A 27,579-nucleotide genomic window follows, 5' to 3' on the forward strand; every position below is an offset into this window, starting at 1 on the left:
TTCCGACTTCAACCAAAGGGAAGGATGCAGTAGAAGGGGTGTAGCAATCCTGTTGATGACTTTAGGTGTGTAGTTTATTAAAGGGAGGGTGTCCTCCTGTATTCACAACTCCTGCTGAAAGAGGAGATGGTTCATTACTTACTTTTCTTGGGTTGGGAGGTCCTGCTTACGGTTACACCTGTCTCATTTGGACTTCTGCAGTGTCCTTCACTGGGGTGTGTGTCTCCTCTTGAAGTGTATCTGGAAGTTACAGCTGACCCCAGAGGTTCAAGTAGTTATGGATACTGGTTGAATGAACTCACGGAATACTAGCTAACTTCTGATGTCCATTGTCTTCTTTGAAGTTCCTTTCTTGAAGGTCCTTCATGGCTTTGGGACCACCTCCACCCATCTGATAGAATTCAAGATGGGGCTTTGAGCTTCTTGAAGTCAAGAGCCTCAGTGGGATTTGGGGAAGTGGATCTTTTTAGCGTGGCCCTCCTTCCTTGCGATGTCTCTGCAGATTGGAATGTTCTCCATTCTTACGGCGTTTCATGACCCTATGAAGTCTTGACTGTTTCAGAAGAACTTTGGAGTTGAAAGATGGGACAATTTCTCTCGGGGTGGGTGGGTGGGTGGAGTTGTTAAGGGATTTCCCAGGGCTGTATGTTTGTTTTTGATGAATGATGGTGACTATTAACAATTTCATACCTTCTAAAGTTACCCAAAGAGGTGTGTGATTCACGGGTCGATCGTCACAGGCTATAAATCAAATTTTAAAAAGCTAGACTGAGGCTTTGGTTTTAAAGCCGATCCCTTAAGAAAGGGCAGTAACTGATTACATCCATGCATACGTAACACAAATTAATGTGTCACTCCTATGCAAATGGGCTACCTAGATGTTTATTGTGTCCGAGGGCCACATTTTCTAGTTTGAAAATAGGAGGGTCGTGTTGTAAAAAGACCATTTAAAACTTTTTTAAAAAAAGACTTCCATACAGGTAGTCCTCGACTTACGACCACTCATTTAGCAACCGTTTGAAGTTAGGACTTGAGACTTTTTAAGTTCTGACATCTTGGGGCCCCTGCAGTCACGACTGCAACTTGTGATGTTTCCCATAGCAAACAGTGGCTTTGGTTAACAAGGCTAACAACTACAGGGTTTGCTTCACCACCACTGCAAAAAAAAAAAGGCCATTAAAACACCTGCCTCATGACCATTACAACTTAACAGCCATAATTGCAGGACGTATACCTGCAACTACGAATAGTTTCCATTTGTCTTCCATGTTCTTCAGGATACACAGCACTAGTGTCCCATTTCAACCCGCAAAACAGGTTAAGGGGGATGTGTGTCTGATTGTTTCCAAGACAGATGATATGCCAACATTTTTGATCTCTTACGCCAGCTTCCTTGAAGTATCTTTTTGCCCAGCCTGCGCAAAGCAAGAATTCCACCTGTTTTGTTACCGAATTAAAGAAAAATGGGAAAATATACGAGTGGGTTTAGCCGCAATGAAGACCTGGCCCGCATTGTTAAATCCAAACAAAGCCATCCTTTGAAAAGAAAAAGGGAAACTTTAAACGGGTTAGCCGTTTTGGTTGGGATCCTGCAATTGTACGTAACTTGGAACCCAGTCAATCCATGCCCTGCCCTCTTGACAGGTGACCAGAGTTACACACACACACAAAAAACAACCTCAGAGACGGGGCAATGATGAGAAGAGAGTCTGCAGCGTGTAAAGATAAAAATAAAATCCAGATCTCCTGCAAACTCGAAATTTATTGGCATTCGCTATAAAATGAACCGTTAGATCATGATTGGCTAACAAGTTCAGCCACCATAAGGATTGTTCACTCCGTGGTTGCTTCTAGTAAGATTGAGAAATATATAGATATATATATATATTTTAGGGATCCAGATTTTAAATCTAGGGCGACATACAGATCTTCTGTCCGTTCAAGATTAGTGGTTTGGATGCCGTTGCAAATAGCTAGCGGGGCCGCCTCTGGTAGGTTTTCCATTTGGAAGGCTTTGAAAGGATCAAACTGTCTTCCATTCCTAGCCGCCTGGTTTCTCTTTGCCCATCCTGGGATTGAAAAAGGATGCGACTGACTCCCATCGTCAAGAGCTTGACTGCTGGACTGTCCCTTTGAGGTACCACATGCCTCCTTGACTTACACAACAATCCTGCAGGAAAAGGAAGAAGGTTTTGTTTGCAATCAACCAAGCTTGCCCTGAAGCAACCGAAGCCATGAGAGGGGAAAAACAAGCTAGCATTCATGGTTTTTCAAAAAATAACAAGAGATTTAAATGCATGGTTTCCATTGCAAATTAGATAACCCAGAATCTTGAAGGAAGGTAAGGCCTGGCTTAAGGAGGCTTCCAAAACGCAGCCAGGGGTAAATTTGATCTGGTTCTAGTCCAGGGGTCTTCAAACCTGGGCCCATTTTATGAGTTGTGGACTTCAACTCCCAGAATTCCTCAGCCAGGCACGCTGGCTGAGGAATCCTGGGAGCTGAAGTCCATAAGTCACGAAAGGGTCAAGTTTGAAGACCCCGGCTCTAGTAGAAGGTTGGCTGTGGAATTCTGGGAGTTGGAAGTCCATATGTCTTAAAAATGGCCAAGGTTGAGGAAACACTGATGCGGGATAATTACAAAACTGCTGGCTAACCACCAGCTTCAACCAGAGAAGATCAATAAATCTGAGGACTTATTTAGCAGTTATTACCGGAGGGTATATACAAAAGAAAATATTGTGGTGCCGTCAAAGCAAGGGACTGGTATCCAGGGATCCTCAGAGACAGCACTCAAACATTTCCAAGGGGATTTGAGGTGATCTCATTTCCCACCTCCGGGGGAAAAAAAATAAATCTGAAAACACACAGTGCTTTTAGCTCCCGAAGTTGCTAATTGCTGCTATTAAATAATTAACACAGTGTCTGTAGATGAAAACAAACAGAGAACGCATGCCTGCTGCTTTTTGCAAACATCTGGGCTCTGCTGCCAAGGTCCCGAATTCTGATCACGAGATTAGGGGGGGGGGGAATGCTGCAACAGTCATAAGTGTGAGGACTGGTGTTAAGTCAATTGTTCAAAGCCATTGTAACTTCAAAGGGTTCCCTAAATGAACGGTTGTTAAGGTGAGGACAACCTGTACTCTTTCCATCTCTCCCTCCTCTCCCTTCCATTATTCGGCAGAGAGAAAAACTACTGGGGGAGCAAGGAGCTGATTCTCATATGCCAACCCTAAAAAAAACCTGTTGAACTAGCAGGCTGATGTGAGTTAGGTCAACCCAGAGGACTGGGAACACCGATGCTTTTGAGGAGTGCAACCCAGGGCAGCTTCTGTGTTGCTTCACCCAGCAAATACAGAAAAATTTAATTAAACGCTCCCAGTGCCTTCAGGTAAACTGCCAAGTCTGTTACGCAAGAGAATCAGGAGAACGGGTGGACTTAAAAGGCAGCGTGTCGTGTGAGAACTTTCCTTGGGTTATCGCAACGCTGAACACACACACACACGTTGTCTAGTTCTAGTTCAGAATTATAAGTAGATGTGCAGGTATATACACAGCTTCTCGCAAAGATTTAAGTTCTGTATCCACAACAGAAAGGCCGCTCTGTGTCATATTTATATTTGCCCACGGAGAGCGAGCAGAAAATAAATAGCAATTATTGATTCATTTAGGAAATGGGAATTTTCTAAACAAATAGTCCTTTTAACTCAAATGTGAGGTTTGCAGAAGCCACGATGGTATCGCGTGCAGAATTGACTCAGGCAGCTTAAATATCTTAGGAGGTTATGTGTGCAATGACGTTAGAATGCATTTGGGATATCACACCCCATTCTGGCTAAAGGCACACACACAAAGCTCACGGCACTGCCACAGCAGGCCTTGCACAATGGCTTGTGGGTCCCTTTTAGACCAGGGGGCGAGCAATTAATTTTCCCAATTTTCCCTACGTGAGACCTTTGTGGAGGGTTGAACTGATAAGGCTGTGAAGATGTGCTGGTATGCACCCCTGCACATAAATTGAAAAAATAAAATAAGCACATTGCCTTCAAAATAAAAGCAATGCAGTTGTATTGTGCACATGGCAGTATACTTATAGTCCTTGACTTGTAACAGTTCATTTAGCGACCATTCAAAGTGGCTTAAACCTGTTTTTCTTGTGACTGTTGCAGCATTTCTAGGGTCACGTGGTCCAAATCCAAATGCTTGGCAACTGACATGGACTTCTGACGGTTTGCAGTGACCCGGGATTATGTGATTGCCTTTTGTGACCTTTTGACAAGCAAAGTTAATAAGGAAACCTGATTCATTTAACAACTTGACAACTGCAGCGCTTCACTTAACAAGCGTGGCAGGAAAGGTCATAAAATGGGGCAAAATTCACTTAACAACTGTCTTGCTTAGCAATGGAAATTTTGAGCTTGGTTGTCGTAAGTCGAGGACTAACTCTTATTTACATTTCATTTCTATGCTGGCTGGGGAATTCTGGGAATTGAAGTCCACAGGTCTTAAAAGTTGCTAAGGGTGGATACTCCTGATCTATGTGATGGTTAAAGAGACCACAGGGAGCTGACACCACATGATCCAATCCACCACTGAACAGGATCCAGCATGTCTGCATTGCGGACGCTGCTTTGAAAAGCACATGTCAAACTTTACCTTCAAAACTTTATCCACCTCCTGTTTGTCTAGCTCTTCGCCGTACTCCCGGGCCAGCCGGTTCTGGATGACGTTTCGACGCACGCGGTAGTTTTTGGAAAAGATTTCAAGCAAAATTTGCCGGTGCTTGAAAAAAAGGAACGGCAAGAAAAATATTAAGCAAGCGGGAGAAATATCGAACCGGAGTTCTTATAAAGCGCCGCTGAGTTTCATTTGCTGAACTTACTTGTTAATTTAGCCCGAATTTGGGCGATCAGTATTCTCCTTAACCAGCAGAATCCCAGAAAAATAAAAACAGCCTCGCGTTTGTACACCTTGTACTGTGGCTGTGCAAATACCCGACTGCCAGTACTACTGTCCCTTTTCTGAAGTTCCCAATACCTCTCCCAATTTTTGCCAATGTTTTGTTTCTCCCTTTTTAAACAGCACAAGTAGTCCTTGATTTAGTCGTTTTGTTTAGCGACTGTTCAGAGTTACAATGGCACTGGAAAAAAAGCGATTTATAGCCAGTAAATTTATGGCGGTGTGCTGCACATACCACGGTTACAGCATCCTCACGGTCACGTAATCAAAACTGGGGTGCTTTGCAACTGGCATGCGTTTACAAGGGTTGCAGAACCCCGGGATCTCCATTTGCAACCTTCACAACCAACTTCCAACAAGCAAAATCAACGGGGGAGACTGGATTTGCTTAACCTCCATGTGATCCACTTAATAGGTGTGATTTGCTTAACAGCCGTGGTGAAAAAGGAGAGAAAATCAAGCGCAGCTGACTTAAGAATCGTGTTGCCTAGCGAGGGAAATTTTAAAAGGTAAAAGTCCACAAGTCTTAAAAAGTTGCCTACGTTAGCGCATCCGATTCCTATTTGGAAGGAATCTCTCTAATGTCCAAGATGAACGGGCATCTTTGCCAGGACAACCTTTGTTCTTTTCTTGCCTAAAGGTAAAGGTAAAGGTTCCCCCGCACATGCGTGCTAGTTGTTTCCAACTCTAGGGGCCGGTGCTCATCTCCGTTTCAAAGCCGAAGAGCCGGCGCTTGTCCGAGGACGTCTCCGTGGTCATGTGGCCGGCATGACTGGACGCCAAAGGCGCACGGAACGCTGTTACCTTCCCACCGTAGCGGTCCCTATTTTCCTACTTGCATTTTTACGTGCTTTCGAACTGCTAGGTTGGCAGAAGCTGGGACGAGTAACAGGTGCTCACTCTGCTACGCGGCACTCGGGATTCAACCCGCCAAACTGCCGACCTTCTGATCGACAAGCTCAGCATCCCAACCCACTGAGCCACACTGCATTCCTACCTTTCTTGCCTACCTGATCGTAAACATCGCCAGCTTCCCAAAGGGCGAATACCTTCTGTTCGTTAGGCACCGCTGCAATCTGCGGGGGAAACTAAAAAGAGAAGATTGTAATTACTGGATTGGCAGGGCTAAAACACACACACACACACACACACTAGAAGGAACCAGCAGCGATCTTGTTCATCTGGAGCAACCCGGACACCAAGTTTGGAATTTAAGTTTGGATCCCCTAAAGGCACAATAGAAGATGTTGGGGGGGAAAAAATTTTCCTATTCAGGGGAAGAAGAGTTGGGACGCTTTAATTTTTTCATTTCAACCCATCGTATTTTCCACCAAACTATTGTTAAAGACTTGTTCAAAATTAAACCATGCGGCAATAACCCGAGTTATGTCCATAAATGTGCCGAACAAAATCGCCTCCTGCTTAACAAATCAGCCATCTGCTTTAAAAACCCGAAGTTTATGATGTTTCCAACGACATCTCAACTCGGCAAACAAACTATCTTTTTTAAGGCAACCGTCATTTGTGGCAGAATACCATCAACTGGCTAAAAGGATAGCTTGCCATTCGCCTTTTTAAGCAGTTGGAGATTTTTAAGCAAAGTTGCAAACTTAAATATGGGCACCGTGTGTAGTTTATTATGCAAGTTACTCAGCCCATCTGAGGTCTTCGCCCTAATCATGGCCTAGTTTGCTGACAGCCCAGCATGCATAATCAGACACGGTAAGAGAAGCCTGCCCCCCCCCCCCCAAAAAGCAAAAAATCCTGTTTTTCAGTTGCTTGGTGCAAGATTTGTTTTTAGGATATTTGCAATTGTAAACACAGCTTGCAAACAAGCATCAGCAGCATTATTGTAATCTACTGTTACAGGGCACAGAATTGTGCCCCCCCCCCGGGCTTGGAAATTCGCACGTTTCAAAGCTGTGACTCAGAAGTGAAGTGAAAATGCCTTCACTTCTGACATATCGCTGCCTTAAAAGTTTATTCCTGTTTATTTTGCTCAAGTCCTGTTACAGATCACACACCCTGTCTGCTCAACAGCCCTTCCAACCAGGCAAACGAGCTTTGGAGATTGTTTCCCCCCCCCGCCCCCCTTTGCAAACAAAACCACTCCAGGAAATTCCAGGAACTCAAGCAGAGAGGCTTCATGGAACAAGCAAAGCAGCTTGGCTTCTTATTTTTCATCTGTTTAAAGAAGGGTAATCCTCTGGCTGCTTCCATATTTGGCTGGCTCTCCGATCCTGAAACGCTTAACTTATTACGTTGTATTTAGAAAACATAGCACGTCAGGAAAAACCTCAGTTTTTTTCTGTCTTCAGGGTGGATTTGAAAGAAAAAAAGAAATACAGGAAGTCCTCAACTTATGACCACAACTGAGCCCAAATTTATGTTGCTAAATGGGACATTGCTGCAACGGTTAAGTATGAAAAAGGATCATAACTTACCTCCGAGGTCCCTTCCAACTTTTATTATTATTGTTGTTGTTGTTGTTGTTATAAGCGCGGGCACTTTTTTCAGTGCCCTTGTAACTTTGAGCAGTCGCTAAATGGATGTTTGGAAATTGAGGACTATCCGTGTTCTATCATTCCTGGGCTACCCATAATATAAAGGGGGATACAGGATGGCACCACAAAAATCCTTACAAAAACCTGCACAGGCAAGACAGCTGTGTGTCCCCCCACCACCAAATGCTGGATGTTGATACTGGGAGAGTTTTAATTTATAATCCATTTTATCACCAAACTCTTCCGCTTATCAACCCCTTCAACTTTTAGACACCCGTACACGCCCAAACGTAACACGTAAATAATTTAAGAACTACCGGGCAGTCCTCAACTTTATGACCACAATTGAGCCCAAAATTTTATGTTGCTAAGGGAGAAATTGGGTCAGTGAATTTGGCCCCATGTTAAGACTCATTTGTTAAGGGAATCACTCCCGCTGTTAAATTAGGAACACGGCTGTTGTGAATTGGGTTTCCCCATTAACTTTGCTTGTCAGACGTTGCAACGGCTGATCACATGACCCCCGGCATGCTGCAACCATCATAAACCTGAATCAGTTGTCAAGCATCCAAATATAAATCACATGATCATGGGGATGCTGCAATGGTCGTTAAGTGTGAAAAATGGTCATAAGTCACTTTTTTTTCAGTGCTGTTGTAAATCAACTGTTGTAAATCAACTGTTGTCAAGAATTTGCTGTACTGGGAGAGTTTTAATTTTTAATCCAGGCATGCCCAAACTCTTCGGTTTATCAACCCCCTCAGGTTTTAGATTGTTCATTGAACTCCAAAAGGGATACGAAAATAATTTAAATACTACTACTTTAATAAAGGTAGTATTCAACTCAGGTTTAGAATAGGGGTCTCCGACCTGGGCCACTTTCAAGACTTGTGGACTTCAACTCCCAGGATTCCTCAGCCAGCTTGGCTGGCTGAGGAATCCTGGGAGTAGAAGTCCACAAGTCTTAAAGTCGCCACGGTTGGGGACCTCTGCTTTCGAAGAGTCCCTTCTAAAAATAATTGCACGAGAAGAGATCCACTTACAGGCACCATGATCTGCTTGCAGCCTACGTCTAAGACCATGTCTTGCAACATCTTGTCCGAAATTCCGCTAAACAAAAGATTCCCGGGAGGTAAGCCAGCCAGGTGAAGGTTAAATAACCGTTTTAGCTCGTTCAGAGTCAGGACGTATTGTTTCTTAAATGTGGCCCCCACAAAAGCTCGTAGTTCCTCGGTCACCCTCTCCGGGAGCGGCACGTGACCGTTGATGGAGTCCAGGCTATCTTCCAAATGGATCCCGTTGACCAGGCCATTATTCAGGCTCTCGGGGTCCGAGGTCTCCATGAGTTCCTCGTCGCTCACCGGTTCCTCCTTGATGTGGACCCCCAGGAGGTCTGTCGCAGGAAGAGACTCGTCCAGCCGATTCTCGGCTTTTCTCTTTCGGTGCTCTTGGTCCAACTGGCTGTAGCTCTGGTTGACTTTGGACTTGGCCAAGTTGATCCTCTGCTCTCCAGAAATCACCACTGGAGCAGCTACGGGAAGGAGAACAAGAAGCAGGTTAATTGGGGCCCAGATCAGGGCAAGAAGCCTGTTCTACCTAGATGTGGGGTGCGTAGGGAACCGTAGGAGAAGGACTGTGTCAGAATCCATTTATATCATATTCATAAATGTATGTTTCAAACATTATTCCATGGATTCTGCCATCTCCCAAAAAGGTCCTAAGTTCCTTTTTCCCACGAGAGGGATGATACGAGGTAAATGATGGGGGACTGACCAAATGGGGTTAAGGGGGGGTTAAACCGGGAACTCTTTATAAGGGTTTAGTTTGTGGGACAATATTAAGTCCTGTCTTGTATTCCTACAACCAAGCATGTCATAGTAAAGATTCTTTTGGGACTAGATTTGACTCCAAGAGTTTTGTCTTCCTAAGACGTGGTTTGGGGTGGGTCCTGACAGACTGCTTCCGGTGACTTTGTTAGATTTTTATCCTGCCTTTACTGCTTTAGAAGAAACTCAACGCTGAGGATACACGTTGGGTGGGCTGAAAATGGAGTACAGAATAATGGCTGCTGGAGTTGGGTATGTCTAGTTTAATGAAGAGAAGGACCAGGGGTGACATGATAGCAGCGTTCCAGTATCTCAGGGGCTGCCCCAAAGAAGAGGGAGTCAAGCTACTCTCCAAAGCGCCCGAAGGCAGGACAAGAAGCAACGATGGAAATTAATCAGAGAGAGAAGCAACCCAGAACTAAGGACGAATTTCCTGACAGTTAGAACAATTAACCAGTGGAACAACCTGCCTCCAGAACTGGTGAATGTTCCAACACTGGAAGTTTTTAAGAAGAGAATGGACAGCCACTTGTCTGAAATGGTATAGGGTTTCCTGCCTGAGCAGGGGGTTGGACTAGAGGACCTCCAAGGTCCCTTCCAACATCATCATTATTATAATCATTATCATCATCGTTGTCATCATTATCATCCTGCCTCCAGAATCTGTGGATGCTCCAACACTGGACATTTTAAAGAAGAATTTGGACAGCCATTTGCCTGAAATGGTATAGGGTTTCCTGCCTTAGCAGGGGGTTGGACTAGATGACCTCCAAGGTCCCTTCCAACTTTATTATTAAGAGTTGGAAGACCTTGGAGATCTCATAGTCCCTGCTCAAGCAGGACATTTTATTTATTAAAAAATAGCTCTTTAACCGCTCAGCCATTGTCACTCCTCCGGGTCTTAAAAGAAAAAAAATTACATTGTGGTAAGCCATGGTTTTTATTAAACCCTGATTGTCTAAGAAATAACAGGACTGACCGAATCTAAGCCAAAGCGGCCTCTGCAAACATCATTTTAGTCTTCTGTGACCTTGTTGCCTTTCACCTTGTTATCTTTGGTTCTCCAAATGCCTTACCTGGCTGCGCCGCTGATTTCTTTGAAGCCAGCTGCTCTTTGGACAGGTTGTATACTTTTTCCAACCTGAAAAATAAGAGGAAAGGAAAACTTAGCGGCTGAGTTAGTAGTCACCAAGAATCTGCAGCACTTCAGATCCAAAGTGGGAGAGATGTGTGTGTGTGTGTGTGTGTGTGTGTGTGGTGCGTACCCCACCTCTCAGTATCTCTTACAAGAAAATGTGTGTTTTTCCAGTCTCACACAGTAGAAGTGTAATCCAAAGAAAACGGAAGGGAAGGGAAGGGGAAAAAAAGGGAAGGGAAGAAGGAAAAAGGAAGGGAAATGGGTAAATGAATGAGGAAGAGGAGGGGAAGGGGAAAGGAAAAAGAAAGGGAAAGGAAGAGAAGGGAAGGGGTAAATGGATGAGGAAGGGAAGGGGGAAGTGGAAAGGAAAAAGGAAGAGAAGGGAAGGGGTAAATGGATGAGGAAGGGAAGGGGAAGTGGAAAGGAAAAAGGAAGAGAAGGGGTAAATGGATGAGGAAGGGAAGGGGGAAGTGGAAAGGAAAAAGGAAGAGAAGGGGTAAATGGATGAGGAAGGGAAGGGGGAAGTGGAAAGGAAAAAGGAAGAGAAGGGGTAACTGGATGAGGAAGGGAAGGGGAAGTGGAAAGGAAAAAGGAAGAGAAGGGGTAAATGGATGAGGAAGGGAAGGGGAAGTGGAAAGGAAAAAGGAAGAGAAGGGGTAACTGGATGAGGAAGGGAAGGGGAAGTGGAAAGGAAAAAGGAAGAGAAGGGGTAACTGGATGAGGAAGGGAAGGGGGAAGTGGAAATGAAAAAGGAAGGGAAGGGGAAAGGAAAAAGAGGGAAAGGAAGAGAAGGGAAGGGGTAAATGGATGAGGAAGGGAAGGGGAAAGGAAAAAGGGAAAGGAAGAGAAGAGAAAGGAAGGAGGTAAATGAATGAGGAAGGGGAAAGGAAAAGGGGAGGAAGGGAAGGGAAGGTGGAGAATGGATGAAGAAGGGAAGGGAAAGGAATTATTTACTTGGCTTGAATGCCCATCCAAAGCATCTTTTGCCTCTGCACCACATCTGGATGCTTCTTGACAAAATCTTCATCATAGCGGAGCTTAAATTCCCAGCCTCGGTTTATCCTCAAAAAAGAGACGTGCTCCAAGAAGTCTTTCACATCTTCTGGACCCAGCTGCACAAAGAACAGATTTTTTTAATAAAATAAAATAAAATTCATTTTCACAATGAAAGACGGCGAACGTCGCGCAGTCTGGGTGGGTGTTCGCAACTCGTTTCAAAACATCTAGCTGCCCTTCCAATTACAGGTCGCCACAACTGGGCCCAGAATTTCCATTCTTAAGTGGATTGTGCCCCATTTCATGACCCCGAGCAAGTCCAGCTGCTTTTTGGGGAAAAAAAACACCTTTTCGGACAACCACAAACGTACTACTCCCACCCCACCCCCACCCCCCGTGCTTCTTTGTCAAGCTGCGAGCAGAAAGAGGGGTTTGGGGGCTCTCCAGAAGTAAGATAAGGCTACGTCCAGCTTGCCTTTTGAAAAAAAAAAAACCTTTGGGACAAAACCCTGACATGAAATGACTCCATAGACACGAAATGAAGGGTTGTAACTCGAGGACTCTGTAATCAGGTCAAGAAGACGGGAATAATGGTCACCTCAAAGATTGGGGTGTGGTCTCACAGAGAAAATAAGGACTACACCCAAACAAGATGCAAACTTTCCTTCCAAGGAAGAAGCTGTTCCCACTTGTGAGTTTAATTATGCACGTATGCATGCATGTACCTACACGGACGCATATGCATATTAAAAGGGCAAGCTTATTTGCTTCTCAGGTATTGGGGTGTGGGTGCAAATTTGCCTAAAAATAATCATCTGTGGAATTTGGGGGGATTGTGTTCTTTGGGATTGCGCGTCCTCTTTGAAAGAGAAGCCTTTTGAGTTTCAACTCCATCATCATGCTAATCCCAAGAGATTTAACTCTGAGGAGGAACAAGCCAGGATCCGTAGTGTGAGAAAGTTTTATTTCTAATTTGGAAGCCTTCGTGTGTTCTCTCTTTGCTGCAAGCAAGTTACTCTAAAATAATTAACCCTATTGGAATGAACGAAGGTCACTCGAAGAAGCGGGGATGTTCTCATTTTAAAATATCATAAACCAAACCTGGTTTGTCTATCGCACACAACAGGCCTCCAATCTCGGGCACAATGCCATTGCGTGGCCTTTAGAAAGCCACAGGGTCTCCAATCCTCATTTACGCATCCCAGGTCCTTTTCTGTCATCAAATCTGGGCCACTAAGATGACGATGCTTGGACTTCGACTCCCAGAATCCCTCAGCCAGCACGGCCACCCTAGAGGATTCTGGGAAGTGGTCTACAAATCTGAAAAGAGGACCAGATGGGAAACGCCAACAAGCAAAAAATTCAGGAAAAGCGATCAGCCGGCTGAGGAATTCTGGGAGTTGAAGTCCACAAGTCTTAAAAGTTGCCAAGTTTGGAGACCCCTCACCTAGACTGGTAAAACCGCCCAAAGTTTAGGAAGAAACTTACTTTTGTTACAGCCGCAACTTCCTTCCGCACCACCCACCGATCCTGCGTGAATTTCCATATCTGAAAAAGAAGCACACGCTCAGAAAAGACGCCTTTTAACCTGGCGAATGCCTGCCTGAATACAGAGCATAACAGGATATACCTTAAAGACTCTGAGGCCAAGGAAGATGGCAAGGCTATGCTTCCTCTGACTTATTATTTACTGACCAAATTTCTAAAGCGCCCCCCCCAACCCCGCCCTCCTCTCTTCCTGCCAACTCAGGAATGTGACTCTGGGTGGGTGTACAATCAAATAAACTACTGGCGGTCCTCGACCTATGAGCGCCGGGGAGCCCAAAATTTCTGGTGCTGAGCAAAGCAGGTGTTAAGTGGGCTATGTCCCATTTTACGACCTTTCTCGTTAAGCGAATCACTGCCACTGTTTGAGTTAGCAACACTGTACGTCTGGCCTCCCCGTTGAATTTGCTTGTCGGAAGGTCGCAGCAGGGGATCACGTGACCTCAGTGGCCCAATTCCCTAAATTTTGATCACGTGACCCCCCGGGGACGCTGCAGAGGCCGTTAAGCGTGAAAACAGGTCCTAGAGCAAGAGGTATGGAGACCCTCTACGAAGTCCCCCCCCCACACCCACCCACACCCTAGGACAGTTCAAATGGCCAATCCCAAAATGCACACCAAGCTGTTGCTGCAGAAGAGACATTTGAGAATGCAAACACAAATTCTTGGTTGGGTGTTCTGGTACTCACAACAAAATCCCTTCCTCGGCACAGGACTTCGGCTGGGACACCACTGTGTGGACTGGAGGTATCTTTGGGGTAAAGGATGTCGCTGTGGAGGAAAAAAAATAAATATTTATGAGCTGAAGTGCCCCATCGACCGTTGGGTTAACCACTTAAAACCACCAAAGTCATAAAATCGGCTTGGTTGTGCGGGGTCCTCAATTTGTCACCCATCGGGAGTTATGACCGGGATGGCCAAGGCTCCGTAACTCCAGGACAAGCTATACAGCTCCTAGAAGCCACTGGGGCTGGAAATCTAGGGATTTGCAGGCCAATATTAAAATAAATAAAATAAAAATAAATCAATTAGAAGCACGCAATCAAATATAAAAGCTGATTTATTTATTTTTTCACCTTTTCACCACCCAGTTCCCCTGGACTAGCAGCGCCACCTGCTGGATGCTTCTCAAAACTGCTGTCGGATCCGTCCCAGAGGCTAGGAGACTCATTAAACTGGCAAAGGCGATGACTTTCACTGTAGGGGGTGGGGGGGAAAAAAAAAGCAGGGATCCATCAGCCCCAGCCAGCCAGAAGTCCCCCCCCGCTAAAAATATATAAATATAAAAAATAGGGAAATTGGGGAGCAACAGGAAGGGCTGATCAAATCCAGATGCTAAGAACCCTAACGAGGATTCATTATGGGCCCCAATTCGGAGGGACCATTCTCAACATCTTGGTTAATATTTGGAAGGGAGACCACTCAGAGATTACTTCAGAGATGGAACAGAAGTTGGAGAAACTTCCCTCCCCCCCCCAAAGGCAGGAACAAATGTTAAAGAGTAACAGGGCAGTCCTTGCACCCTAAAGCTTTTGCCACTCACCACAGACCCACTTGCTCGCTGAAGCGGGCTAAACAATTTAGCGAGAATTTGCGAGGGGAAAAAACAAGAGAAATAACAGAACTTACCATTTTTCATCAGAATCTTAATCTGGTCGGCCAAAGGGAGCGTCCGCAACTGAGCCATGGACAGCATGTTGCTTGGCGCTACCGGTTTTTCCCTGTGCGCAAAATAAAATAGCCACTGAATGCCAGCTGCCATGGCATCTTCAAACTATGCTTACAAGATCTCAGCTTAATGTTTCCGTGCAAACCCAACCGATAAGGATCATCTGCAGAAGCAACCCCAAAGGATCTGAGGCCAAGTGAGTCAGGTTTATTCTCTAGCATGGGGAGAAGTTTAAACTACCAGTCAACATCAGGAGGGACATTTAAAAATTACATGGTTCTAGGTTCCCCCCCCAAGAATGGTAGAATTCCCTAAGCTACTTAACAACTGAAGCAGCTTCTTGGATGAGAAGCGAAAGGTTTTCAAGGAACAGAAAACCAAGAAAGTCCAGTTGAAAAGTAGAATAGAGCTTGGAAGGGACCTTGGAGGTCTTCTAGTCGAGCCCCCTGCTCAAGCAGGAAAACCTACACCAGGGGTAGGCAACCTCGGCTCTTTTATGACTCATGGACTTCAACTCCCAGAATTCTGGGAGTTGAAGTCCATGAGTCATAAAAGAGCCGAGGTTGCCTACCCCTGACCTACACCATTTCAGACAAGTGACTGTCTAGCTTCTTCTTAAAAATCTCCAGCGATGGAGCACCCACGATTTCTGGAGGCAAGCTGTTCCACTGGTTAATTGTCCTCACTGTCAAGAAGTTTCTCCTCAATTCCAGGTTGCTTCTCTCTTCGATCAGTTTCCAGCCATTGTTTCTCGTCCTTCGCTCTGGTGCTTTGGTGAACAACCTCTTCTTTGTGGCAGCCACTCAAGATACTGGAAGACTGCTATTGTGTCTCCTCTATTTCTTCTTTTATTTAGACTAGCTAAACCCAACTCCCGCAGCCATTCTTTGTATCTTTTAGTCTCCAGGCCCCTGATCACCTTAGTTGCTCTTCTCTGAATTTTTTCCAAGCTCTCAACCTTTTTTGTGATAAAGGTAAAGGTTCCCCCGCACATGCGTGCTAGTCGTTTCCGACTCTAGGGGCCGGTGCTCATCTCTGTTTCAAAGCCGAAGAGCCAGCGCTTGTCCGAGGACGTCTCCGTGGTCATGTGGCCGACATGACTAGACGCCAAAGGCGCACTGAACGCTGTTACTTTCCCACCGTAGTGGTCCCTATTTTTCTACTCGCATTTTTACGTGCTTTCGAACTGCTAGGTTGGCAGAAGCTGGGACAAGTAACAGGTGCTCACTCTGCTACGCGGCACTCGGGATTCGACCCGCCAAACTGCCGACCTTCTGATCGACAAGCTCAGCGTCCTAACCCACTGAGCCACTGCATCCCTTTTTTGTGATATGGTGAGCAAAACTGGCTGCAGTATTCCAGGGGTGATGTTTTGGAAAAAGCACCTTTGGGACAACTATGACTTGGATGATGGAGAATCTCCACAGAACTGAGCTACTTACTTTTCTTCTTCTACGCTTGGTGGAACCAGCATCATCAAGTATTCACTGTGAAGAGAGAAGAAGGAATATGGGTTTGCCTTGAGAAAGAAACGCATCCAAATCGTTATTAAAAGCCAGCAGAGAGTGGCCGGTTTAGATCCTCTGAAAGAAATCCAAGCCAATCAAAATGCACAAAATGTGGGGCATCTGGTCCTGCGTTTCTCGAAGCAACAATATTGACAATGGTCTTGCAAGAGGAATGGTGTCCCGGCAGCTTTGCATCTCCTCCTTAGCAGCCCAACTGACCTTGCCTGGGGGGGGGGGGGAAAGCGGGCTGGATTTCAATTATTTCTCTTTCTTCCTCACCTTGGCGATTTAATTAATTCCGTGTTCCCAGCCATGCTGTGTCCTTGGCTGAATAAATACTGGCGTTCGTGCTCAGAACGGCTGTCCTAGGAGAAACAGAAAAGGAAGAGCCGTGGATTCTAACCAACTTTAATGGCCATTTCAGGACTATCGCATGAAAATATACAGGCAGGAGCTGAGCTTAAAACAGTTTTTCCTGTTCAGGAAAAATAAGGGGAACAGAAGAACAGAGGAAGGAGGGAGGAGAGGAGAGGAGAGAGGAAGGTGAGAGGAGAGGAGCGGAGAGGAAAGTATTATGGACTTGTTTTGGAACTGACACCTATTTCTTTTCCCCTCTGTAATCAACTGTCATGAAGCTGCCATAGTTTTGACAATTTTCACAAGGGAAGAACATCGGGAGAACCAAAACCTCTACCATCAGATTGTATAAGGTCAAATCAGCTTCTTTAGCAGACCATTGCTGCAGATGTAATACACTCTGGCTGAGTTTGCCACTCGTGTGAGACCACCCACTGTTAGCAATGGTTTCTGGCTTCAAGCAGGGGTCGGCAACTTCTAGCCTTAATGCCACATGGGGTCCTCAAATCCCCTTTCCTCAGAACCAGCTCTGGTTGATATTCCTGAAAATGGCCAGCAGTTTCTTAACATATTGAAGTAGGAAACGTACCCAAACTGGAACAAAGTTGCTTGGTGGTTGTTGTTGTTGTTGTTAAGAAGAACCAAGTAAAACCAGGATAAACCAGGATAAAAAAGGGGAAATTTTAGCTCCACCCTCGTAAAATGATCTGATTCCACCCACCGTGGCCTTTTATTCCCCTCTGCCAGACACTGTGTCACTTTTGCCCCTAAAAGTCTACGCCCTCCAAACCGTTCCTTAAACCCCACTAGTGATAGATTATTCAACAAAGTAGGGTTAGACAAACCACAGTTTTATCGTGCTGCGCAAACACAGTCCTGGAAGCCTACCTTCAAACCGTAATAATGGAGGTGAACCCAGTGTTCTTCTGCCTGTCTTTTTTGCAGGAATTCGTAAGACTGAACTCGCCGTTGGCGGGCCTGTTCCGACTCTGGCCGAGAGAACCTCACCTGAAACAGAGACCTTCCTGTTATTATGGGATGCAATCAAAATTCCCAATGGGATGGGGCTGGGTGAAGACCTCATCTTTCAAAGAACTGACACCTCCGTTGTAAGAGCTACCAAAGAAGAGCAAAATGAATTGAGAGGTACTGAAATCAAAATGACTCCCAAATGACTCTGGGCAGTTTAGCACTAGAAGTAATATATATATATATATATATATATATATATATATATATATATATATATATATATATATATATATATATTAAAAAAGTAAAAAAAAAGATTCAACAGGCCAGAAGAGCAAAATAATAAAAAAGCAAGTAATTTCCCCAAAACAAGACAAAATTTATTAGAGGTAGCCTTTGACTTACGACCACGATTTCCACCCTTATCGCCGTCCTGTGGTAAAATGGGTAGCCAATAAATTTTTACAAATAAATAAAATGGGATCACAATTTCCACTACTACGCTGCACCCAATTTTACAGGCTTTGTTGCCCTGGTTAGGGTTAGATCACCGACTTCTGGAGATGCTTCAACAGCTGCCAATGTGAGGATCGGCCCTAAGTCCCTTTTTCCGGTGTCGTTGCAAACTTCGAATGATTGCTAAATGAATGGTTGTAAGTCAAGGACCGCCTGTATATTCCTGGGAATTAGACGGGTGTCCCAGAACATCTTGACCTACCGTGATTTGCTTGACGTCTTCCTCAGCCTCATCCTGGGAAGAGTCACCATCTATGATGAGAAAAAGGGGAAGGTCAAAGCATCTGGACGGTCACCTTTTCTGCAAATGGGAACAAACCCTAAAACCACAAAAACCTTATAGGCTACAAGGCTGAGGAATTCTGGGAGTTGAAGTCCACTCATGCCGGCTGAGGAATTCTGGGAGCCTTATAGCATTAAGAGCTAGGCTACAAGGCTGAAGAATTCTGGGAGTTGAAGTCCACTCATACAACGCTGAGGAATTCTGGGAGCCTTATAGCATTAAGAACTAGGCTACAAGGCTGAGGAATTCTGGGAGTTGAAGTCCACCCACACTGGCTGAGGAATTCTGGGAGCCTTAAGAGCTAGGCTTTAAAGCTATAAACCCTGGTTAAAACACAGCCAGCCATTTGACACATGGAAGCTGGCAATCTTCTCTGACCCAAATGCAGAGAATATGGCCTCCTACTTACGCTCGTTGGCAGCTTCACGTTCTCGGTATTTCGCATCCGCTTTGTCCAAGTAGGCAAAACTTGGCCGCATTTGCAGGATCCCATTCAACGGAGTCAAGTGAAGCTCCCCTGCAACAGAATAAAGCAGCTTTTTTTTTAACAAGAGAAATGGCAGCATCTCTCTAGCTTAGCAATTATAAGATGTGCGGACTCCAACTCCCAGAATTCTCCAGTGAGGAGGCTGGCTGAGGGGAGGAAGCCCACACATGCTGGCTAGTGAGTTCCGGATTTTAAAATCCATTCATACAGGCTGAGGAATCCTGGGAGTTGAAGTCCACCTATGCTTGCTGGGGAATTCTGGGAGTTGAAGAAAACACAACTTAAAGTGGCTGAGGGTGAGAAACCCTGCTTTAAAATATAGGCAGCCCTCGGGGAGACTGAGTTTGGGTGTTACGACAAAACTCAGGTAGAAAGACAGTAAACTCGGCAGCTGCAGACATACCAGCTGCTAAACCTGGTTAGATACAGATGGGGTTGGAGGTGTCCTACAAACTCGGTTTCTCAGAAACCTATGGAAATAAAGCCTACGAATTAACTCCATTGCTATAGCTTGGGTGTTGTGTTCATGCACCCAATTTTGCACCAGAATTCTAAAGGTTGTAGGGTGTTTTTTTTAAACGTTTGTTTTGAAAAACCACCAAGGCAGGCATGTCACTCACCTCTTTTGTAGATAGCTGCAGCGTATCGTGAAATGTTGCTGGTGGTTTGAGAGGAACAGAAAGTCTGCTTGTCCATCAGCTTCCTGGAAAACATGGAACACAGGACCTAGGTGAAATGGCATGTAGGAATGATCTTGGAAGACTGGGAGAAGAGACAACGGTCAGATAAAGGAGAAACAGCCTCTGGCTGCACAAAGGGTGAAGAAAGCAGCACAAAAGACTCTTTTAAATTCTCAGGCTGTAAAGGTGGCGGCAAAAGAATTGCACGTTCAGATTTGCAAGATTCTGTTAACGTCGCTTTAGAATAAAGCAGAATTAGATCATCTGGTTAGGGTTCCTGTCTGGTCCACTTGGTAAGGCTGACACTCAAACTAAAGAGCTCGCATTACAAGGCCCAATCGCAGTCATAATTTGAGGACTACCTAAAAAAACAAAACAACACTCTAAATAAGAGTGCAGAGAAGAGCAACAAAGATGATTAGAGGACTGGAAGCCAAAACGTATGAAAAATGGTTGCAGGAATTGGTATGTCTAGTTTAGTGAAAAGAAGGTGTGACATGATAGCAGCCTTCCAATATCTCAGGGGCTGCCCCAAAGAAGAGGGAGTCAAGCTATTCTCCAAAGCCCCTGAAGGCAGGACAAGAAGCAACGGATGGAAACTAATGAAGGAGAGAAACAACCTGGAACTAAGGAGAAACTTCCTGACAGTTAGAACAATTAATCAGGGGAACGGAAGTTGCCTCCAGAAGTTGTGGGTGCTCCATCACGGAAGGTTAACAAGAAGCGGCTGGATAGGCACTTCTCTGGAATGGTATAGCTCTCCTGTTCCAGCCAGGGGTTGGACTAGAAGACCTCCAAGGTCCCTTCCAACTCTGTTATTTTGTATTAATCTGCCATCCAAAAAACCCTGGAGACGGGGATTCCACCCAGCTGAATCGAGGCATCAATGTAAACGCGATGCTTACGAAGAGAAAGTGTTGGTCTCATCCGTACACGTGCCGTCTACATTGAGGGCAATCTGTTCCCCTTTGCTGCGACAGTAGTTCGAATTCGACGTGTCGATGGCCATCTCCAGTTCAACCTGAAGAACAGCAGACGGTGGATCAGCTCAACAGAGTGCCTAAATGCAACCAATTCCTAAAACTAGAGAGAGAATTGGCTACAGAATTTGATCAAACCGACAAGCTGCATATTTAAGCAGCGGTTTGGGTGGTATTAACCCCTAGAGCAGGGGTAGGCAACCTCGGCTCTTTTACGACTCATGGACATCAACTCCCAGAATTCCTGAGCCAGCATGGCTGGCTCAGGAATTCTGGGAGTTGAAGTCCATGAGTCGTAAAAGAGCCGAGGTTGCCTACCCCTACCCTAGAGGGATCAATAAACTTTTCTCTTAAATCATAATTTTATTAAAGACTAAAATTAAAAAAGAGAAAAACTAATCACGAATTTAAAAAAAAAATAGCAATCATACAAACAGCTGTCACATCAGGGGTGAGCAATCCTGAATTTCCACGTATTTTCAATTATAATTTATTTCAATTCTTCCTTATTGGCTGTTCAAGCCAGAATAAGGGATTAAACGATAATCCAAAATATAGAAAGGAGAACAGATTTCCTGGCTTTACCCCTTTTTAGCCCAGCAAGAAAGTAAAATTTCTAATAACGGTAGAAGGACAAATTGTCAGAAAGGTTTAACCACATCGTTTCTCCCCACCATTAAAACTTCCGTCTTAAGTTTTGAAACAACCTTTTAAAATTTTTTTTAAAGGGTTTAAACTGGCATCCACCTTTTGTTGCTTCGGTTTGATCTTCGCCGAGAGATGAGTAACCTCATCGTAAGTCATCGAAGCTGGACGAATAGGATACTGCAACAAAGTAAGATGCAACTTCAATTAGCTTTTAAAAGACTCTTTCCGTTTTGGGGGTTTTTTAAAAAACTTGCATGGGAAAAAAAAATACCTGGAATAGATACAGTTTTTCCGACAGACTTTTGGCCAGGTAGACGTCAATCTAGCAAAAAGACAAGACGACATATTCCAGTTTATTTTTATCCTACTTTCTGGAGCTTTGCTTTTGAGCCTTTGTAAGGCGTCTCGCCCAAAATTGCAAATCAGAAGAATAAATCGGCGTTAATGAAACAACTAAAAAAAAAAAAAAGACGCATTGGTATAATAAAGAGGAAGGAAATACATAATGAATAGGTCCGAAGCCTTCTTTGAAATGCAAGAAGTTTTGACAAAATAATTGAAGCAGAGAGTATGAGAAGGTGTTCTGTGTCCCCGCTGAAAAAAGGATTTCATTTAAAAACGATGCTTTATTTGAAAAAGGATGCGTCTGTAAAAGACTGGTAGGTACCGTATTTATCGGCGTATAACACGCACTTTTTCTTCCTGAAAATAGGGGGCAAATGATGTGTGCGTGCTATACGCCGATATAATGTTAATGACCCATAGTAAATACCGCACAGCAGCGCGAAATTTAAGTTTTTTTCCTGAAATTTCCTTTTTAAAATGAGCTGCGTGTTATACGCCGGTGCGTGTTATACGCCGATAAATACGGTAATTACAGAGGTGTGGATTTGACAAGATAAAAGCATTCCCCCTCTTTAGTTAGCGCCTCATTTTCATTTTTTCACACTGGATGTTAACTTTTTCACCGCGGAACGGCGATAAATGATAAAGCCGATCAACTGAGCGCTAAACTTTACCACAAGAGGTCCTTGACTTACGGCAACAACAGAATTCCTGCTGCTAAGCAAGATGGTTGTTAAATGAACCACGTGGTTGTTAAACAAATCGGCTTGCTTCCTTGAGTTTGCTTATCAGAAACCAGCCGGGAAGATCACAAAAGGAGATCACCTGATCCAGAGACACGCATGCAAAATCATAAGATAAGATGCTGGTTGCCAAGCAACTGACTTTTGATCACATGATCGCAGGGACGCTGCATAGGCCGTGTAAAAAACCAGCCATTTCTTCCCGTGTCGCTGTAACTTAAAACTGGTCACTATTTATTTATTTTATTTTATTTATTTATTTGATTTGTATACCGCCCTTCTCCCTAAGGACTCAGGGCGGTGAACAGTGACATAAATAATAGAATGTACAAATATAGATATTGAAAATAAATTAAACCCTAATTTAGCCCAAATGTATAAGATAGTTACCTTAAGATAATAATTACAAAAGAACCCATCAGACCAGACCGGATTGCTTAAACAGATGCGTTTTTAAATGAACAGTTGAATGTCGAGGACTACATGTATATTTACTGTGGGAGGAAAAGCTAAAGTAGACATTAAAGATTTATTTTTATTTTTATTTTTTTTAAAAAAGGTCACTACTTGCCTCTTGTACAATGGGGTCGTCTTCCTCATTGGCCATAGTAGCACTGGAATAAAACTAACCTTGCAATGTTGCTTCGTGTTTAACCTGAAACAAAAACACACAATCATCACATCTCTGATCTCTTCACTGGATCCAAAGCTTTAAAAACAACAGGCAAGCCAAAACAAGACAGGCAGTCCTCAACTTACGACCAAAATCAACCCCCCAATATATGTCTGCTGTCGAGCCAGACAGTTATTGAGTTTGGCCCCCGTTTTACAACCTTTCCTGCCACATTAAGTGAATCGCTGCGGTTGTCAAGTCAGGAGCACGGTTCTTAAGTGGCTCCCACACTGACTTTGCTTGTCAGAAGGTCGCCAGACGATCACGTGACCCCTGGGACACGGCAACCATCCTAAATACGAGTCAGTTGCCCAGCGCCTGAATTCTGATCACGTGATTGCAGGGATGCTGCAACGGTCGTAAGTGTGAAAAGCGGTCGTAAGTCACTTTTTTCCAGTGCCGTTGTAACTTTGAGCGGTCACTAAATGAATGGTTATAAGTTGAGGACTACCTGCAGTTATCCTTTCATTTTTCTCTTCCAAGTTTTGTGAAAGGTACATTGAAAAATGATCTTTTTCCTCTCCCAGTTGCCTTTCCCTCTCAATGTTCGTCTTTTATTTATTTTAATTTCAGTCATAGGTTAGCACAAAGCTATGAACATAAATCACCCAAGAGTAGAATAGAATAGAATAGAATAGAAACAGGAAGAATAGACTAGAATGAAATAGAATAGAAAATAGAATAAAACAGAAAATAGAACAGAACAGAATAGAAACAGAGAATAGAATAGAGTAGAGGGAATAGAATAGAATAGAATAGAATAGAATAGAATAGAATAGAATAGAATAGAATAGAATAGAATAGAATAGAATAGAATAGAATAGAATAGAATAGAAAACAGGGAACAGAACAGACAATAAGGAATAAGGAATAAGGAATAAGGAATAAGGAATAAGGAATGGAATGGAATGGAATGGAATAGAATGGAATGGAATGGAATAGAAGGAATGGGATGGGATGGAATAGAATAGAAACAGGAAGAATAGAATAGAATAGAATAGAATAGAATAGAATAGAATAGAATAGAATAGAATAGAATAGAATAGAAAACAGGGAACAGAACAGACAATAAGGAATAAGGAATAAGGAATAAGGAATAAGGAATAGAATAGAATGGAATGGAATGGAATGGAATGGAATGGAATGGAATAGAAGGAATGGGATGGGATGGAATAGAATAGAAACAGGAAGAATAGAATAGAATAGAATAGAATAGAATAGAATAGAATAGAATAGAATAGAATAGAATAGAATAGAATAGAATAGAATAGAATAGAATAGAATAGAATAGAATAGAAAACAGGGAACAGAACAGACAATAAGGAATAAGGAATAAGGAATAAGGAATAAGGAATAAGGAATGGAATGGAATGGAATGGAATAGAATGGAATGGAATGGAATAGAAGGAATGGGATGGGATGGAATAGAATAGAAACAGGAAGAATAGAATAGAATAGAATAGAATAGAATAGAATAGAATAGAATAGAATAGAATAGAATAGAATAGAATAGAATAGAATAGAATAGAAAACAGGGAACAGAACAGACAATAAGGAATAAGGAATAAGGAATAAGGAATAAGGAATAGAATAGAATGGAATGGAATGGAATGGAATGGAATGGAATGGAATAGAAGGAATGGGATGGGATGGAATAGAATAGAAACAGGAAGAATAGAATAGAATAGAATAGAATAGAATAGAATAGAATAGAATAGAATAGAATAGAATAGAATAGAATAGAATAGAATAGAATAGGATGGGATGGGATGGGATGGGATGGGATGGGATGGGATGGGATGGGATGGGATGGGATGGGATGGAATAGAATACAATAGAATAGAACCTGGAAGGGACCTTGGAGGTCTTCTAGTCCAGCCCCCTGATCAAGCAGGAGAACCTATACTAGAAACAGAAAAATAAAAGACTTATAGACAGAACAAAATAGTCCTTTCCAACCCCATTAAACGGATCCATGCGTTTCTCCAAAGTCTGGCTTTCCTTTCTGATCCGTGTTTTTCATTTTACTGAGCAGTTTAGAGCCGTAAACAAACAAGAAAAGGGAAAACAACAACAACAAAAAAAGGATAAACAATTTCTACGTTTCAAAAATTAGATATTATACATTTAGCTTTTGCTTTTGTTCCCTTGTACTCTTTCCCCCGCCACCCCCCCCCCCGCCTCTGTTTTCCCCTACTGATCTATCTATCTATCAGCTTTACAAACCTCAAGCTTTTAGGGAGAAGGGATCCCCCCATTCCTTGTTCTCCTACGACAGAGCGAACCAGTTCAGGGGAAAAAAAAACCAACTATTAAGGCAACAGACAACCCAAGTTGTGCAGCTGCTGAAAACTGTAGCAGGCCTTAACCCACCGCACTGCCTGCCTGGCAGCTGACACAATGACTTTTAATACCTTTCCTCTTTAAATTCACACCCCTAAAGTCTTGAAAACGAAGCCCAGAAAAGTCCTTTCTCCTTGGGGCAAGAATCTCAACCCCCCAAACCCATTGGGTCTTCTTTGCAAACGAGTCCCAGATTCCTCTGCTCAAGTTCCCAGCATTAAAAGAGAAAAGGGGGGAAAAATTCCATTTATTCTGCCGGATTGAGCTTTTTGCAGTGGCCCCGCTGACTCATTTCTTTTTTAAAAAAAAGCTTGGCAGCAAACGCTACCCCTTTCTCCCGAGTCACACACACCCGCTTGTGTAACACACAACCACAACCACACCTTCCACAGTGAAAAGGAGGGTTTTTGCTCACCGATTCAACTTTCAGCGGCCCGGGCTAAATGCAAGCAGCCACCTTCCCTGGGCTGGCTTTTGCCTTCCCACCCACCCACCCACCCACCCACCCCCGACCCCCCACCCCCCCTGCCTGTCGATCGATGGATGTTGGATCAGGGTTTGATGCCAAGGCATCTTTATAAACCCAGTTTGAAGAATCCGGGTTAAGAGATCTCCGGCTGATTGCAAACGTTTGGCAAGGCGGGCGTTGCAAGGGTTCAAGGTTGCCCCGGATTAGGCCAGGGTGGATCTCTCTCGTGTGTGTGTGTGTGTGTGTGTGTGTGTGTGTGTGTGTGTGTGATCGACCCAGGGCTTGATGCAAACGTTTGACAAGGCGGACGTTGCAAGGGTTCAAGGTTGCCCCGGATTAAGCCAGGGTGGATCTCTCTCGTGTGTGTGTGTGTGTGTGTGTGTGTGTGTGTGTGTGTGTGTGTGTGTGTGTGATCGACCCAGGGCTTGATGCAAACGTTTGACAAGGCGGACGTTGCAAGGGTTCAAGGTTGCCCCGGATTAGGCCAGGGTGGATCTCTCTCTCTCTCTCTCTCTCTCTCTCTCTCTCTCTCTCTCTCTCTCTCTCGTGTGTGTGTGTGTGTGTGTGTGTGTTCGACCCAGGGCTTGATGCAAACGTTTGGCAAGGCGGACGTTGCAAGGGTTCAAGGTTGCCCCGGATTAAGCCAGGGTGGATCTCTCTCGTGTGTGTGTGTGTGTGTGTGTGTCTGTGTGTGATCGACCCAGGGCTTGGAGAGAGAGGGAGGGAGGGAGGGAGGGTCTCCCCCACCCACCCACCCCCCACCCCAGCTGGGGCTTTTGGCCTCTGCACTCCCAAAGGGGGCGCCGTGTCCCTAAAAAACCCAGGCCAGGCCTTGCCCACCCAAACAAGCCAACTTGCAAAAACAAAAAGAGAGAGAGAGAGAGAGAGAGAGGAAAAAGATCAAAGGATGCTTACCGCTTTGGGTTGCAACCACGCGCATTCTCCCCGTTTCCTCCTCCCCCCCCCCTTTAGCTTGAAGTGCCGGAGGGGGTCTGTTGCTCGGGTCTCTCCCCCTCCCCTCCCCTCCCCTCCCCCCACTCTCTTTCTGCACCGGACGCGATGTTGCCCCGCCAAGGCCGGATCTCAGCTGGCGGCCATGTTGCCAGCAACTCCTCCCAAGCACGTGGGAAAAAGGGGAGGGGCTTGAGGCCCCGCCTCTTTCTACCCATAATGCTCGGGCCCGGGAAGGAGGGAGGCGGGCGGCAGGGGGCGCTGCTCAGCCCTGCCTTTCCTCCACGCGTGTGAAAAGCGCTATAAGGCTGGCGGGTTTGCTTGACGTTGGGCTTACGTTGCGCCTGCACCAGGGTGTAAATAAGCGCTGCGGCGTTGGCAAAGAGAAAACCCCCCCGTTTTAAAAGGGAAGGGGGTAAAAAAAAAGGGGAATCTGGCAGCGGTGGGATTCGAACCCACGCCCCCGAAGAGACTGGAGCCTTAATCCAGCGCCTTAGACCGCTCGGCCACGCTACCTGACGGCGAAGGAGAAGCTGCGCAGCCTATTCCTCTCTGCAAAAGTTCACAACTTTTCTCCCTCCCACACACACCCTTCGGTTTTAGATCTGTGTCTTCCTCCGCACTCCTCTAAAAAACAAAAAAAAGTCCAGATTTAAAGGGAAGGGATGGGGGAAACATGATCCTAAGCGGGAATCTGTCCGGGAAGGATTCCCCAGGCGAGTTTTTTTTCTAAATCTGATGGAAGGGAGGGAAAAAAAACACGTTATCAGCGGCTAAAATTGGTATAGGGTTTCCTGCCTTAGCAGGGGGTTGGACTAGATGACCTCCAAGGCCCCTTCCAACTTCTTCTTCTTCTTCTTCTTCTTCTTCTTCTTCTTCTTCTTCTTCTTCTTCTTATTATTATTATTATTATTATTATTATTATTATTATTATTATTATTATTATTATTATTATTATCATTATTATCATTATCATTATCATTATTATTAT

General features: G+C 44.5%; 1 protein-coding gene across 4 annotated transcripts; it reads right to left on the reverse strand.

The window, feature by feature from the left end:
- Positions 1-1,692: 1,692 nt before the first annotated feature.
- On the reverse strand, positions 1,693-26,712 carry POLR3E (RNA polymerase III subunit E). Of its 4 annotated transcripts, XM_081338316.1 has the most exons (21): positions 26,553-26,712; positions 22,724-22,807; positions 21,336-21,386; positions 21,164-21,241; positions 20,342-20,457; positions 19,377-19,459; positions 18,679-18,786; positions 18,189-18,238; positions 17,387-17,506; positions 16,421-16,506; positions 16,076-16,120; positions 14,594-14,685; positions 14,041-14,161; positions 13,654-13,735; positions 12,909-12,968; positions 11,379-11,536; positions 10,363-10,427; positions 8,504-8,991; positions 5,967-6,044; positions 4,654-4,779; positions 1,693-2,170 (listed from the first exon to the last, which is right to left on the reverse strand). In XM_081338316.1, exons 2-21 carry the CDS (start codon positions 22,757-22,759, stop codon positions 2,105-2,107), a joined length of 2,109 nt encoding a protein of 702 aa, XP_081194442.1. In that variant the 5' UTR covers positions 22,760-22,807; positions 26,553-26,712; the 3' UTR covers positions 1,693-2,104. The 4 variants fall into 4 exon arrangements, with proteins under 4 accessions (XP_081194442.1, XP_081194443.1, XP_081194444.1 ...); XM_081338317.1 differs by lacking the exons at positions 20,342-20,457; positions 26,553-26,712 and having other exon boundaries at positions 22,724-23,416; XM_081338319.1 differs by lacking the exons at positions 1,693-2,170; positions 4,654-4,779; positions 5,967-6,044 and adding an exon at positions 7,086-7,268.
- Between the last annotated feature and the right edge of the window lie 867 nt (positions 26,713-27,579).

This window comes from Vipera berus (genome assembly GCF_964194415.1).
Source record: "Vipera berus genome assembly, chromosome: 13".
Taxonomy (NCBI): Eukaryota; Metazoa; Chordata; class Lepidosauria; order Squamata; family Viperidae; genus Vipera; species Vipera berus.